At 43.1% G+C, this 12565-nt stretch overlaps 1 protein-coding gene across 4 annotated transcripts in view; it reads right to left on the bottom strand.

Annotated features, from left to right (window-relative positions):
* Nucleotides 1-3900: 3900 nt before the first annotated feature.
* The window catches only part of eme1 (essential meiotic structure-specific endonuclease 1), a 48543-nt gene continuing 39878 nt past the window's right edge, over nucleotides 3901-12565 (bottom strand). For 3 of the 4 annotated variants that reach the window (XM_031835427.1, XM_031835425.1, XM_031835426.1), the window contains 5 exons: nucleotides 7901-8022; nucleotides 7427-7571; nucleotides 4906-5021; nucleotides 4565-4754; nucleotides 3901-4469 (listed from right to left, as the gene is read on the bottom strand). In XM_031835427.1, coding sequence (XP_031691287.1) covers nucleotides 4293-4469; nucleotides 4565-4754; nucleotides 4906-5021; nucleotides 7427-7571; nucleotides 7901-8022 — 750 coding nt within the window. In that variant the 3' untranslated portion in view covers nucleotides 3901-4292. The remainder of the gene's footprint in view (nucleotides 4470-4564; nucleotides 4755-4905; nucleotides 5022-7426; nucleotides 7572-7900; nucleotides 8023-12565) is intronic. The other variant, XM_031835428.1, reaches the window with a different exon arrangement.

Raw genomic sequence — 12565 nt, 5'->3', positions numbered from 1 at the left:
GTAACCACAACCCCCACCTGTGGACGTCGGGCCCTCATACCACCCTCATGGAGTCTGTTTCTGACCGTTTGAGCAGATACATGCACATTTGTGGCCTGCTGGAGGTAATTTTGCAGGGCTCTGGCAGTGCTCCTCCTTGCACAAAGGCGGAGGTAGCGTTCCTGCTGCTGGGTTGTTGCCCTCCTACGGCCTCCTCCACGTCTCCTGATGTACTGGCCTGTCTCCTGGTAGCGCCTCCATGCTCTGGACACTACGCGGACAGACACAGCAAACCTTCTTGCCACAGCTCGCATTGATGTTCCATCGTGGATGAGCTGCACTACCTGAGCCACTTGTGTGGGTTGTAGACTCTGTCTCATGCTACCAGTGATCAAAACATCAGCCAGGAAGCATAGGAACTGAGAAGTGGTCTGTGGTTATCACCTGCAGAACCACTCCTTTATTGGGGGTGTCTTGCTAATTGCCTATAATTTCCACCTGTTGTCTATTCCATTTGCACAACAGCATGTGAAATGTATTGTCAATCAGTGCTGCTTCCTAAGTGGACAGTTTGATTTCACAGAAGTGTGATTGACTTGGAGTTACATTGTGTTGTTTAAGTGTTTCCTTTATTTTTTTGAACAGTGTATATCACCTCCCCTGTCTGATATCTTAACTTTATGCCACAAAAATCTGTGTGGTAAATATAAATTGTTTTGTGTAACAGTATCTGCTGAAGGGTCATATGATGAATCATATAAAGACCAGAAGCTCCATAAACAACCTGTTTAGGTGGTACATTACTCCCTTTTTACTCTTCTCACTCTTTCCTGCAAAATTAAATCTCCTGAAAAGACAAGCCCAGGAACCCCTAAAAGTTTCTAAAATGTAATTTAATATTACACACACTTAAGGATGCAAGTATACACACATGCAGACATGCACACAAGCTCATAGCTTTCAATGTTAATGAAATTATTTCTGATTTCTAGGGCAGCTGAAAGAGAACGTGATCATTGAAAGGCTTTTTTATCTCTCCTGTCAGATGTCTGTGAGCTCACAATACATTATGATCGGTCTATCTGAGGGGAACAAGGTGGCATGGGGGGGGAAGAGCAGAACACCTCCATGGTATGGTCACAGGTTTACCCACAAGAGGCAGGTGCTGTGTGAGCCGATGTTACTGGGAGGCAGAGTGGAGTGAGGGAAGATATACCGTGGCAGTGACATATACGTTTGCAGACAACAGTAAGCCTGATTACCAACAGTGACGAGACAGCCTACAGGGAGGTGGTGAGGGTCCTGGCGGAGTGGTGCCAAGAAAATATCCTCTCCCTGAATGTCAACAAAATTAAGGAGCCGATTGTGGATTTCAGGAAACAGCATAAGGAGCACACCCCTATGGGACCGCAGCGGAGGTGGAAAGCTTCAAGTTCCTTGGTGTACATATCACTGACAATCTGAAATGGTCCACCCATACATTGTGGTGAAGAAGTCGCAACAGCGCCTCTTCTACCTCAGGAGGCTGAAGAAATTTGGCTTGGCCCCTAAGAAACTTTTAAAGATGCACAATTGAGAGCATCCTGTCGGGCTATATCACCGCCTGGTACGGCAACTGCACCACCCACAACCACAGGGCTCTCCAGAGGGTAGTGCGGTCTGCCCAACGCATCACCGGGGGCACACTCCCTGCCCTCCAGGACACCAACAGCACCTGATGTAACAGGAAGGCCGAAATGATCATCAAGGACATCCACCACCCAAGCAAGGGCCTGTTCAACCCACTATCATCCAGAAGGCGAGGTCAGTGCAGGTGTATCAAAGCTGGGACCGAGAGACTGAAACAGCTTATATCTCAAGGCCATCTCTAGCCGGCTAACATCCGGCACCTTCCGGAGACCGCCCACAACCGTAAGGCTCTCCAGAGGGTGGTGAGGTCTGCACAACGCATCACCGGGGGCAAACTACCTGCCCTCCAGGACACCTACACCACCCAATGTCATAGGAAGGCCATAAAGATCATCAAGGACAACAACCACCCGAGCCACTGCCTGTTCATCCCGCTATCATCCAGAAGGCGAGGTCAGTACAGGTGCATTAAAGCAGGGACCAAGAGACTGAAAGGCCTATCAGACTGGCTATCTCAAGGCCATCAGACTGTTAAACAGCCCCCACTAACATTGAGTGGCTGCTGTCAACACACTGACTCAACTCCAGCCACTTTAATAATGGGAATTGATGGAAAATGTATCACTAGCCACTTTAAACAATGCTACTTAATATAATGTTTACATACCCTACATTACTCATCTCATATGTATATACTGTACTCTATATAATCTACTGCATCTTGCCTATGCCGTTCAGTACCATCACTCATTCATATATCTTTATGTACATATTCTTTATCCCTTTACACTTGTGTGTATAAGGTAGTAGTTTTGGAATTGTTAGGTTAGATTAGTCGTTGGTTATTACTGCAATGTCGGAAGTAGAAGCACAAGCATTTCGCTACACTCGCATTAACATCTGCTAACCATGTGTATGTGACAAATGTGATTTTTGACCTTAGAGCCTGCTGCACTATAGAAATGGAATCACTGGTCACTTTAATAATGGAACACTAGTCAATTTAATAATGTTTACATACTGCTTTACTCATCTCATATGTATATACTGTATTTTAGTCAATGCCACTCCGACATTGCTCATCCTAATATTATTTCTTAATTCCCTTATTTTAGATTTGTGTGTATTGTTAGATACTACTGCACTGTTGAAGCCAGGAACACAAGCATTAAGCTGCTAGATATGTGTTTGTGACACCTGCTAAATACGTGTTTGTGACATCTGCTAAATACGTGTTTGTGACATCTGCTAAATATGTGTATGTGACCAATAAAATTTCATTTGGTTTGATATAAAAGGAATCAGAGCCAGTGGGGATGGAATAATTAAGCTGTGCTTGGAAACAATGACAACTCCTGGTCTCTGACTAGTAGTTAGTGTCAGGCACAACAAGTATGCGCACATCCCAGAACTCTACCCCAGCTCCAACAGAGTAAGAGTATCTAGACTGGACAGCTGGCATTTTGTCTTTCTACAGTGTCTTCTCTGGCACACTGACCCATCTGTACACATTCGAGCCCCTCTAACCAACATTTGTGGTTGAGTCAGTGACTTTGCGCCAGGTAGCCAATACTGCACAATTTAATACGGCACTCCCCCCCCCAATTCCCCGATACATGTGTAAATGTGGTATTTTAAATAGTGCCTTCCTGTATTATACTCATGCTACACAATGTATTCTATTCTACGGAGCTATTTACTTTATGTTCGTATCCTTATCTTTTATTATTCTTATAGTTGTTGCATTGTCAAGAAGTAACATGCAAGTAAGAATTTCATTGGACAGTATATACACCACCTGTATCCTGTACATACATACAACTTTAAACTAGAGTAGCCTCATGTGTCCTGGAGGAACACCTGACCTGAGTATTCAGAGTCACAATCTTCTGTGAACTCAACTCTACCAGATAAATACTCACATACTTTCCACACTGGAGTCACTAATAAACCATGTACTGTTAATTAATATTTTTGCAAGTACAAGATGAGGGACATTTGATCTTTTCCCCTGATATTTCCCCTGTTCATTGTGACATTGTTGTCATTTGGAAATTAAACACAAAACACTTTTTATTTTTTAACTCTGGTTTAATTTAGAGTTATTGTGGTGCTCTTGTCAAAACGTGTGAATATACCTAATCCAAAGATAGGGAAAAGTTTAGAAACAGCAAAAAAACAGCAGCAGAGACAACTCAGTCTTATTTAAAGTACAGGTTTCTCTAACCCACTTGTGTGCTATGTAATGTAGGTGGTGTCTATTATTGACTATCTATTTTGGTCAAAATCCCATGATTGTATTAGACGCTTTAATAAAATAAAAAGTATATTACAAACCAAGGTGGATGTCATAAAACGGGACACTATCCAAATCAACATTGAAATCCAAATGTCACTGTGCTCCATAGTTCACGGGGTGTATTTCAAACCTGTTCCTGAGGACCTACATATGTGTTCCAGCCCCGAACTAACATGTCTGACTCAATGGATTAGCCAATCACAAAGTCCTTGATTAGTTGAATGAAGTGCGTTAGTGCTGAGCTGGAGCAAAAGCCTACACATCATATAGGTCCCCAGAGGCAGGGCTGAAGACCAGTGATGAAGAACACAGATTTAAAACATCAGTCCAACTCCACTCCTCCACTACTGAGGTCACTGGTCAGATGCATGACATCATAAAAGGGTCAAAGCGTGGAGTCCAGGGTCTGCTGGGGGTCTGATGATGTCATCACCAGGCAGAGACGCTTTGAGAGCTCAGGACCAACCCGGCGAGTTGTGGAAGTCACGCCCTCCCCTCTGCGAATCAGGAGGTCCGATAGCAGTGACAGTTTCTCACGCTCTGACTTGCACCGACTGTACGCCTGCCAACGACATCACAATGCGGAGAGCAATATTGAGATTCATTGTGGGGAAAACACATGCTGTATGTGTGTGTACGTATTATGTGTGATTTTACCTGGTTGAGTAGCTGTGGAGAGGGGTAGGCAGCGAGGATGGCAGAGGCCATATCTTGGCTGACTCTGTTCAGCTGCTGGATCTGTCTCTTCCAGACCTGCAGCAGTCCTTTCCCAGCCTTGTCCACTTTCTGGCCTCCAGCCCACTCACTTTCCAGGTAGAACGAGAAGCCTGTCTTCTCCCTCTCTCGTCTGGAGACAGACACGCACACAAACACACAATATATGAGATGTTACTCCCTTACAACTCTGCACAGGTGTATATTGTAATGACTTACTGATTGAGTGGTTCTATATTGAAATTACACAGTTGACCATTTATCTGTCACAGCAGCTCACTCACTTGAATGGGGCCTCAGCTACTGCTTTGGTTGCCATGGCAATGTGGTCAGAGAAATCCTTCCAGGTGGACAGGAAATGCACCTGAACCCCTGTGTGTAGCTGCAGGTGTACCACGGCCTGATGGGATGGATGTTGGAGGACCAAGAGACTGTTACAGAGGTACTTTGGAAAACTGTCACACAAGTGTCCTACATGACATGAAGTATGTAGGCTTACCTTTACTCCATACAAGTGGACATGGGTGTGCAGGGGCGTCATACACCCCAAAAATCTGAGGGGGCCCAAAGTACGTGAGGATGGCTGGGGGGTAGTCCGTAGGAGTGCTAGGCCTCCCGACCGTAAGTTTGAGAATTTAGCGTTTTTCAAAAACTTGAAAACAGCCTTTTCCTGCAATCTAGACCCATAATGTATGTAAACAAATGTCTATTTTTCTACATATCTAAGCATACCTCGAGCTGTCTGTACCCTCCTGAGGGTGGTTATTTTTTTAAAGAAACTAAATATGCTTCTCTGCATCTCTACTAAAATCTGGGTAACATAATGAAAGTGGCGGACCGTGACTATTGGACTTAGGCCTTCAGTTGAGATTTTTTTCTCTCCAATACTTCCTATCCAAAATCATGAAAACAACTGATACAGAGCATCACTTAATGCGCCCGACATAATATTGTGTAGTTGGACCATTCTAGTGCAGACTCTAGCACAGGAGAAGAAATGTTTTTTTTAAATAACAAAATCAAAACAGGCCTGAGCTGTGCTTCGGGCTGCAGCAGCGGTGTGTGTAAATCATGGGGGAACCAAACCAGGAAAAAAAAAGCCATATTACAACTTATGTTGTGATAATTGCGTTGTTAAGGCTACTCTATACCCATTAGAAATGCATTCATATGCCACCGTTATATACAGTGTACAAAACATTTGGAAAAACTTCCTAATACTTTGTTGCACCCCTTTTGCCCTCAGAACAGCATTAGGGCATGGACTCTACAATGTATAGAAAGCGTTCCACAGGGATGCTGGCCCATGTTCACTCCACTGCTTCCCACAGTTATGTCAAGTTGGCTGGATGTCCTTTGGGAGGTGGACCATTCTTGATACACACAGGAAATTGTTGCGCATGAAAAGTCCAACAGCGGCGCAGTTTGTCACACTCAAAACATTGCACACACACAATCCATGTCTCAAGGCTTAAAAATCCTTATTTAACCTGTCTCCTCCCCTTCATCTACACCAGGGGTGGGCCACCCCCCTTTTGAAGGACCTCTGATCAATCCTACCCTCCTCCCTGAACGCAACATGTAAAGTGTTGGTTCAATGTTTCATGAGGTGAAATAAAAGATCCCAGAAATGTTCCATACTCACAAAAAGCTTCTCTAAAATGTTGTGCACAAATTAGTTTACATCCCTGTTAATGAGCATTTCTCCTTTGCCAAAATAATCCATCCACTTGACAGGTGTGGCATATCAAGGTGATTAAACAGCATGATCATTACACAGGTGCACCTTGTGCTGGGGACAATAAAAGGCCACAAAAATGCAGTTGTCACACAACCCAATGCCACAGATGTTTCAAGTTAGAGTGAGCATGCAATTGGCACCATTTGGTACACTGTCCTTCTCTCAACACATATCAAAGCTGCAAGCTAAAGGTTAAACCTACACCTGGTTTCCTCTATCGTAATCACTCCTCTTTCACCCCAGCTGCCAAACTAACCCGTATTCAGATGACCATACTAAACTGGTCATCTCTGTAAACCTGAAGCAAGACCCTTTGGTTGATGCTTATTTATAAAAACCCTCTTAGGCGTCACTCCCCCCTATATGAGATACCTACTGCAACCCACATCCTCCACCCGTTCTGCCAGTCACATTCTGTTAAAGGTCTCCAAAGCACACACATCCCTGGGTCGCTCCTCGTTTCAGTTCGCTGCAGCTAGCGACTGGAACAAGCTGCAACAAACACTCAAACTGGACAGTTTTATCTCCATCTACATTCAAAGACTCCATCATGGACACTATTACTGACAAATGTAGGGTTGCTTCGTGTGATGTATTGTTGTCTCTACCTTTTTGCCCTTTGTGCGGTTGTCTGTGCCTAACAATGTTTGTACCATGTTTGTGCTGCTGCCATGTTGTGTCGCTACCATGTTGTTGTCATGTTGCTACCATGCTGTGTTGCTGCCATTCTGTTGCTGTCTTAGGTATCTCTTTATGTAGTGGTGTGACGTCGCTCTTGTTGTGATGCGTGTTTTGTCCTAATGTTCTTATTTTTAATCCCAACCCCCATCCCTGCAGGAGGCTTTTTGCCTCCTGGTAGGCCTTCATTGTATATAAGAATTTGTTCTTAATTGACTTGCCTAATTAAATAAAGGTTAAATAAAAATAAGTAACCTTGTCGGAGACAGATCGCCCTTAGTTGAGTTGGTTTCAAAGACTAAAAACTTGCTCAAATAGTATTTGCAAAGACAATTCCACACACTATATTGTCAAATGATTACCAGCTGCTAATCATGACAACCCACCTCCTCTACCTCAACTCGAGACACCTTGGGCAGTGTATCACCTTCATCTTTCTTCCTCCTCTTTTTCACTGCCCCCTTTACTGCTGCTTGCTCATCCCCCAGGACCGCATCCCGGAACTTCTTCTGATTCTGGGATTTCTGGGATCTGTAGGTAAAACAATGTTTTTTGGGGCAAAATTGAGGACTTTTATGTAACACAGCTTGACGAAGTTTGATGTTTCTACAAGAAACACTTTTCCTTCCTCCAAGTCACACTTATTTGAAATGCTAACACTTTATAATAACTTCTAGCAATAAACCATTTAATTATGAATGCTTAATTAAAAAAAAAATATTGATCAAAAATGCTTTATAAAACTATTAGAAATAACCCCAAGTGGACGGTGGCATAGTACCTTGTCCCTACATAATGCACTTTGTAGGCAATATGGTGCCATTTGGGACACAGACAACATCCCTCTCCAGCCTCCTCACCTGAAGTATTTCTCCAGGTCTATGACCACCAGACTGGGGGTCCTGCCAGGGTTGCGAGCCTGCAGACCAAGGGTCCAGGAGGTCAAAGAGGCGCTACAGTCTGCACCTCCACCCCTCTGTTCCTGGGTAACATACAGACAGGGAGGAGTGAGGGAGGTCAGAATCTAGTCACAGTGTATTGCCTAATAGTTGTAAAAGTGTCCTGGATTGATGCAATTATTATCAACAAAAGTGTTGAGACGGTAACGGTTGTTTTGTGTATTTTTTTTACGCATGTTTAGCATGAAATACTGTACATCAATGTGTGACTATGCCTTTTTGGTTGTTGTTATTGTTGCTCGACAACAAGGTATTTTTAAGCAATAAGGCCAGAGGGGGTGTGGATTCTGGCCAAAATACCACGGCTAAGGGCTGTTCTTAAGCACAACGCAACGTGGAGTGCCTGGATACAGCCCTTCCCTGAGGAGCCTTATTGCTATTATTAACTGGTTACCAATGTACTTAGAGCAGTAAAAATAAATTCTCATATCAGTGGTATGCGGGTCTGATATCACAGCTTTCAGACAAACAGCATTCAGGGCTCCAACCACCCAGTTTATAAATCAGCAATATGCTACAACAAAACATGCTAATATGCTCTTCCGGGTCATTGTCAATGGTGAGCCCATGTCAGCATTTTAGGATGTTTTGTTGTAGCCTCTAAGCTTTTCACTCATCATTATTCATGATACATTCATGGTTTTCCATAAATCATGGCATTATCAAGATTAATTTAGAACTGTTCAAAAACATGTTCTCTTACTTGAATAGAAAATGGCACAATACATTATTCACCATTCAATTCTGGTCGGGCAAAACATAACCCACAACAAGAAAAAAATGCAAATGCATCCAAGGAGTTTGTAGAATTAGAAGCTTGATGTTGTCATTGCATGCAAGGAATATGGGACAAAATAATGCATTTTTGACTACTTTCATACACTTTATTTAGCTCATTAATCTAGAGGTTCACATACTTTTTCTCACAAAGAAAGTGAATGTTGGATCAATTTGCTCAATAAAGAAATTAAAAAGTAAAATTGTTTTTGTGCCATTTGTTTAAATCAGATACACTTCATCTATACTCAAAAAAAGAATTAAAGCAACATAAAGTGTTGGTCCCATATTTCATGAGCTGAAATAAAAGATCCCAGAATTTACCATTTGCATAAAAAGCTTATCTTTCAAATGTTTGGCATGTTTGGCAATCCCTGTTAGTGAGCATTTATCCTAATTCAAGATAATCCATGCACCTGACAGTTGTGGCATATCAAGACGGCGATTAAATGGCATGATCATTACACAGGTGCACCTTGTGCTGGGGACAATAAAAGGCCACTAAAATGTCTCAAGTTGAGGGAGTGTTCAATGTCATACTGACTGCAGGAATGTTCACCAAAGCTGTTGCCAGAGAATTTAATGTTAATTTATCTACCATAAGCCGCCTCTCCAACATTGTTTGAGAATTTGGCAGTACGTCCAACCGGCCTCACAACCGCAGACCATGTGTAACCATGCCAGCCCAGGACCTCCACATCCGGCTTCTTCACCAGTGGGATCATCTGAGACCAGCCACCCGGACAGCTGATGAAACTGTGGGTTTGCACAACTGAATAATTTCTGCACAAACTGTCAGAAACAGTCTCAGGGAAGCTCAGCTGCGTGCTCATCGTCCTTAGCAGGGTCTTGACCTGACTGCAGTTCGGTGTCGTAACCAACTTTAGTGGGCAAATCCCGGTTTCAACTGTACCGGGAAGATGGCAGACAGTGTGTATGGCATTGTGTGGTTGAGCGGTTTGCTGATGTCAACATTGTGAACAGTGTCCCATGTTGGTGGTGGGGTTATGATTTGGGCAGGAATATGCTACAGACAACGAACACAATTGCATTTAATCAATGGCAATTTATTTGCACAGAGATACGGTGACGAGATCCTGAGGCCCATTGTTGTGCCAATTATCCGCCGCCATCACCTCATGTTTCAGTATGATAATGCACGGCAGTATGTCGCAAGGATCCGTACACAATTCCTGGAAACTGAAAATGTCCCAGTTCTTCCATGGCCTGCATTCTCACCATTGAGCAAGTTTGGATGCTCTGGATCTATGTAGACAACGGCATGTTCCAGTTCCCGTCAATATCCAGCAACTTAGCACAGCCATGGAAGCGGAGTGGGACAACATTCCACGAGACTGATCAACTGTATGCAAAGGAGATATGTCGCCCCAATCCTTTTTTTAAAGTATCGGTCACCAACAGGTGTATTCCCAGTCATGTGAAATCCATAGATTGTTGTGTCTAATGAATTTAATTCAATTGACTGATTTCCTTATATGAACTGTAACTCAGTAAAATCATTGAAATTGTTGCATTTATAGTTTTGTTCAGTGTATTAGTACATTTTAGGTCAAATGTAGGCAGAACTAAAGAAAATGCTTTTTTTTTTTTCAAACTTTCTCTAAGCACTATACGCATATAATGGTATGTACATACATTATGGACAGTATATTAATAGAAAAGGTGTGTACAGCTGTAGTTTTATAGGATGAGCCTTGACTAGAATACAGTATATACAGATGAAGTGGGTAAAAAACAGTATGTAAACATTATTAAAGTGACCTGTGTTCAATGACTATGTAACAATTTGTAAAGTCAAAACAATTTCAATGTTTGAGGGAAAAAATGCATTCATCTTTAGATCAGAGTTGTAGTTGTACTGACTAACACAGTGCCTTCAGAAAGTATTCACCCTTTGACTTATTCCACATTTTGTTGTGTTACAGCCTGAATTCAAAATGGAATAAATTATATTTTCTCACCCATCTACACACAATACCCCACAATGACAAAGTGAAAACATGTTTTAATTGAACATGAAATACTGAAATCTAATTTACATACAGTACCAGTCAAAAGTTTGGACACACCTACTCATTCAAGGGTTTACCATTTTCTACACCAACGTTCAAAAGTTTGGGGTCACTCAGAAATTCTTGTTTTTGAAAGAAAATACAATTCTTGTCCATTAAAATAACATCAAATTGATCAGAAATACAGTGTAGACATTGTTATGTTGTAAATTACTATTGGAAATGGAAATGGCAGATTTTTAGGTGTACAGAGGCCCATTACCAGCAACCGTCGCTCCTGTGCTCCAATGGCACGTTGTGTTAGTGTAACAGATGTGAAACGGCTAGCTTAGTTAGCGGTGCGCGCTAAATAGTGTTTCAATCGGTGACGTCACTTGCTCTGAGACCTTGAAGTAGTAGTTCCCCTTGCCCTGCAAGGGCCGTGGCTTTTGTGGAGCGATGGGTAACGATGCTTCGTGGGTGACTGTTGTTGATGTGTGTAGAGGGTCCCTGGTTCGCGCCCGGGTATGGGCGAGGGGACGGTCTAAAGTTATACTGTTACATTAGCTAGTCCAAGTTTATCATTTTAAAAGGCTAATTGAACATTAGAAAACCCTTTTGCAATGATGTTAGCACAGCTGAAAACTGTTGTTCTGATTAAAGAAGCAATAAAACTGGCCTTCTTTAGACTAGTTGAGTATCTGGAGCATCAGCATTTGTGGGTTCGATTACAGGCTCAAAATGGCCAGAAACGTGGCCTCCCGGGTGGGGCAGTGGTCTAAGGCGATGCAGTGCTAGCTGTGCGTGAGATTCTGGGTTCGAGCCCAGGCTCTGTCGCAGCCGGGAGGCCCATGGGTTTGGGAGGGTTTGGCCGGCAGGGATATCCTTGTCCCATCGCGCACTAGTGACTCCTGTGGCGGGTCGGGCGCAGTGCACGCTGACCAGGTTGCCAGGTGTACAGTGTTTCCTCCGACTCATTGGTGCGGCTAACTGTGCATTGTGTCAAGAAGCAGTGCGGCTTGGTTGGGTTATGTTTCGGTGGACGCATGTCTCTCGACCTTCGCCTCTTGAGTCCGTACCAGAGAAACTGAAGATCTTGTACAACGGTATGTACTACTCCCTTTCTATTCTGGCTCTAACCAGAATAGAAAGAGGAGTGGGAGGCCCCAGCGCACAAATGAACAAGTACATTAGTGTCTAGTTTGAGAAAGACGCCTCACAACTGGGAGCTTCATTAAATAGTACCCGCAAAACACCAGTCTCAACATCAACAGTGAAGAGGCGACTCTGGGATGATGGCCTTCTAGGCAAAGAAAAAGCCACATCTCAGACTGGCCAATAAAAATAAAAGATTAAGATGGGCAAAAGAACAAACACTGGAACTCTGCCTAGGAGTTATTCTTAACTTATTTAGGCTTGCCATAACAAAGGGGGTTGAATACTTATTGACTCAAGACATTTCAGCTTTTCATTTGGAAACATTTAGAAAAATATAATTCCACTTTGATTGTGTGTAGGCCAGTGACAATTTTTTCCCAAATGTAATACATTTCTAATTCAGGCTGTAACAACAAAATATGGAAAAAGTCAGGGGGTGTGAATACTTCATGAAAGCACTGTACATAGGGCAGCAGTCTCTAAGGTGCAGGGTTGAGTACCGGGTGGTAGCCAGCTAATAACAGTGACTAAAGTTCAGGGCAGGGTACTGGGTGGAGGCTGGCTATTGTGTGTACACGGAGTGCTCTTTCAATGACAGACTGGCCATGTGAATCCAGGT

This window comes from Oncorhynchus kisutch, linkage group LG11 (genome assembly GCF_002021735.2).
Source record: "Oncorhynchus kisutch isolate 150728-3 linkage group LG11, Okis_V2, whole genome shotgun sequence".
NCBI lineage: Eukaryota > Metazoa > Chordata > Actinopteri > Salmoniformes > Salmonidae > Oncorhynchus > Oncorhynchus kisutch.
The sequence above is the reverse complement of the archived record's forward strand: the minus strand, read 5'-3'. Positions and strand labels throughout refer to the sequence as shown.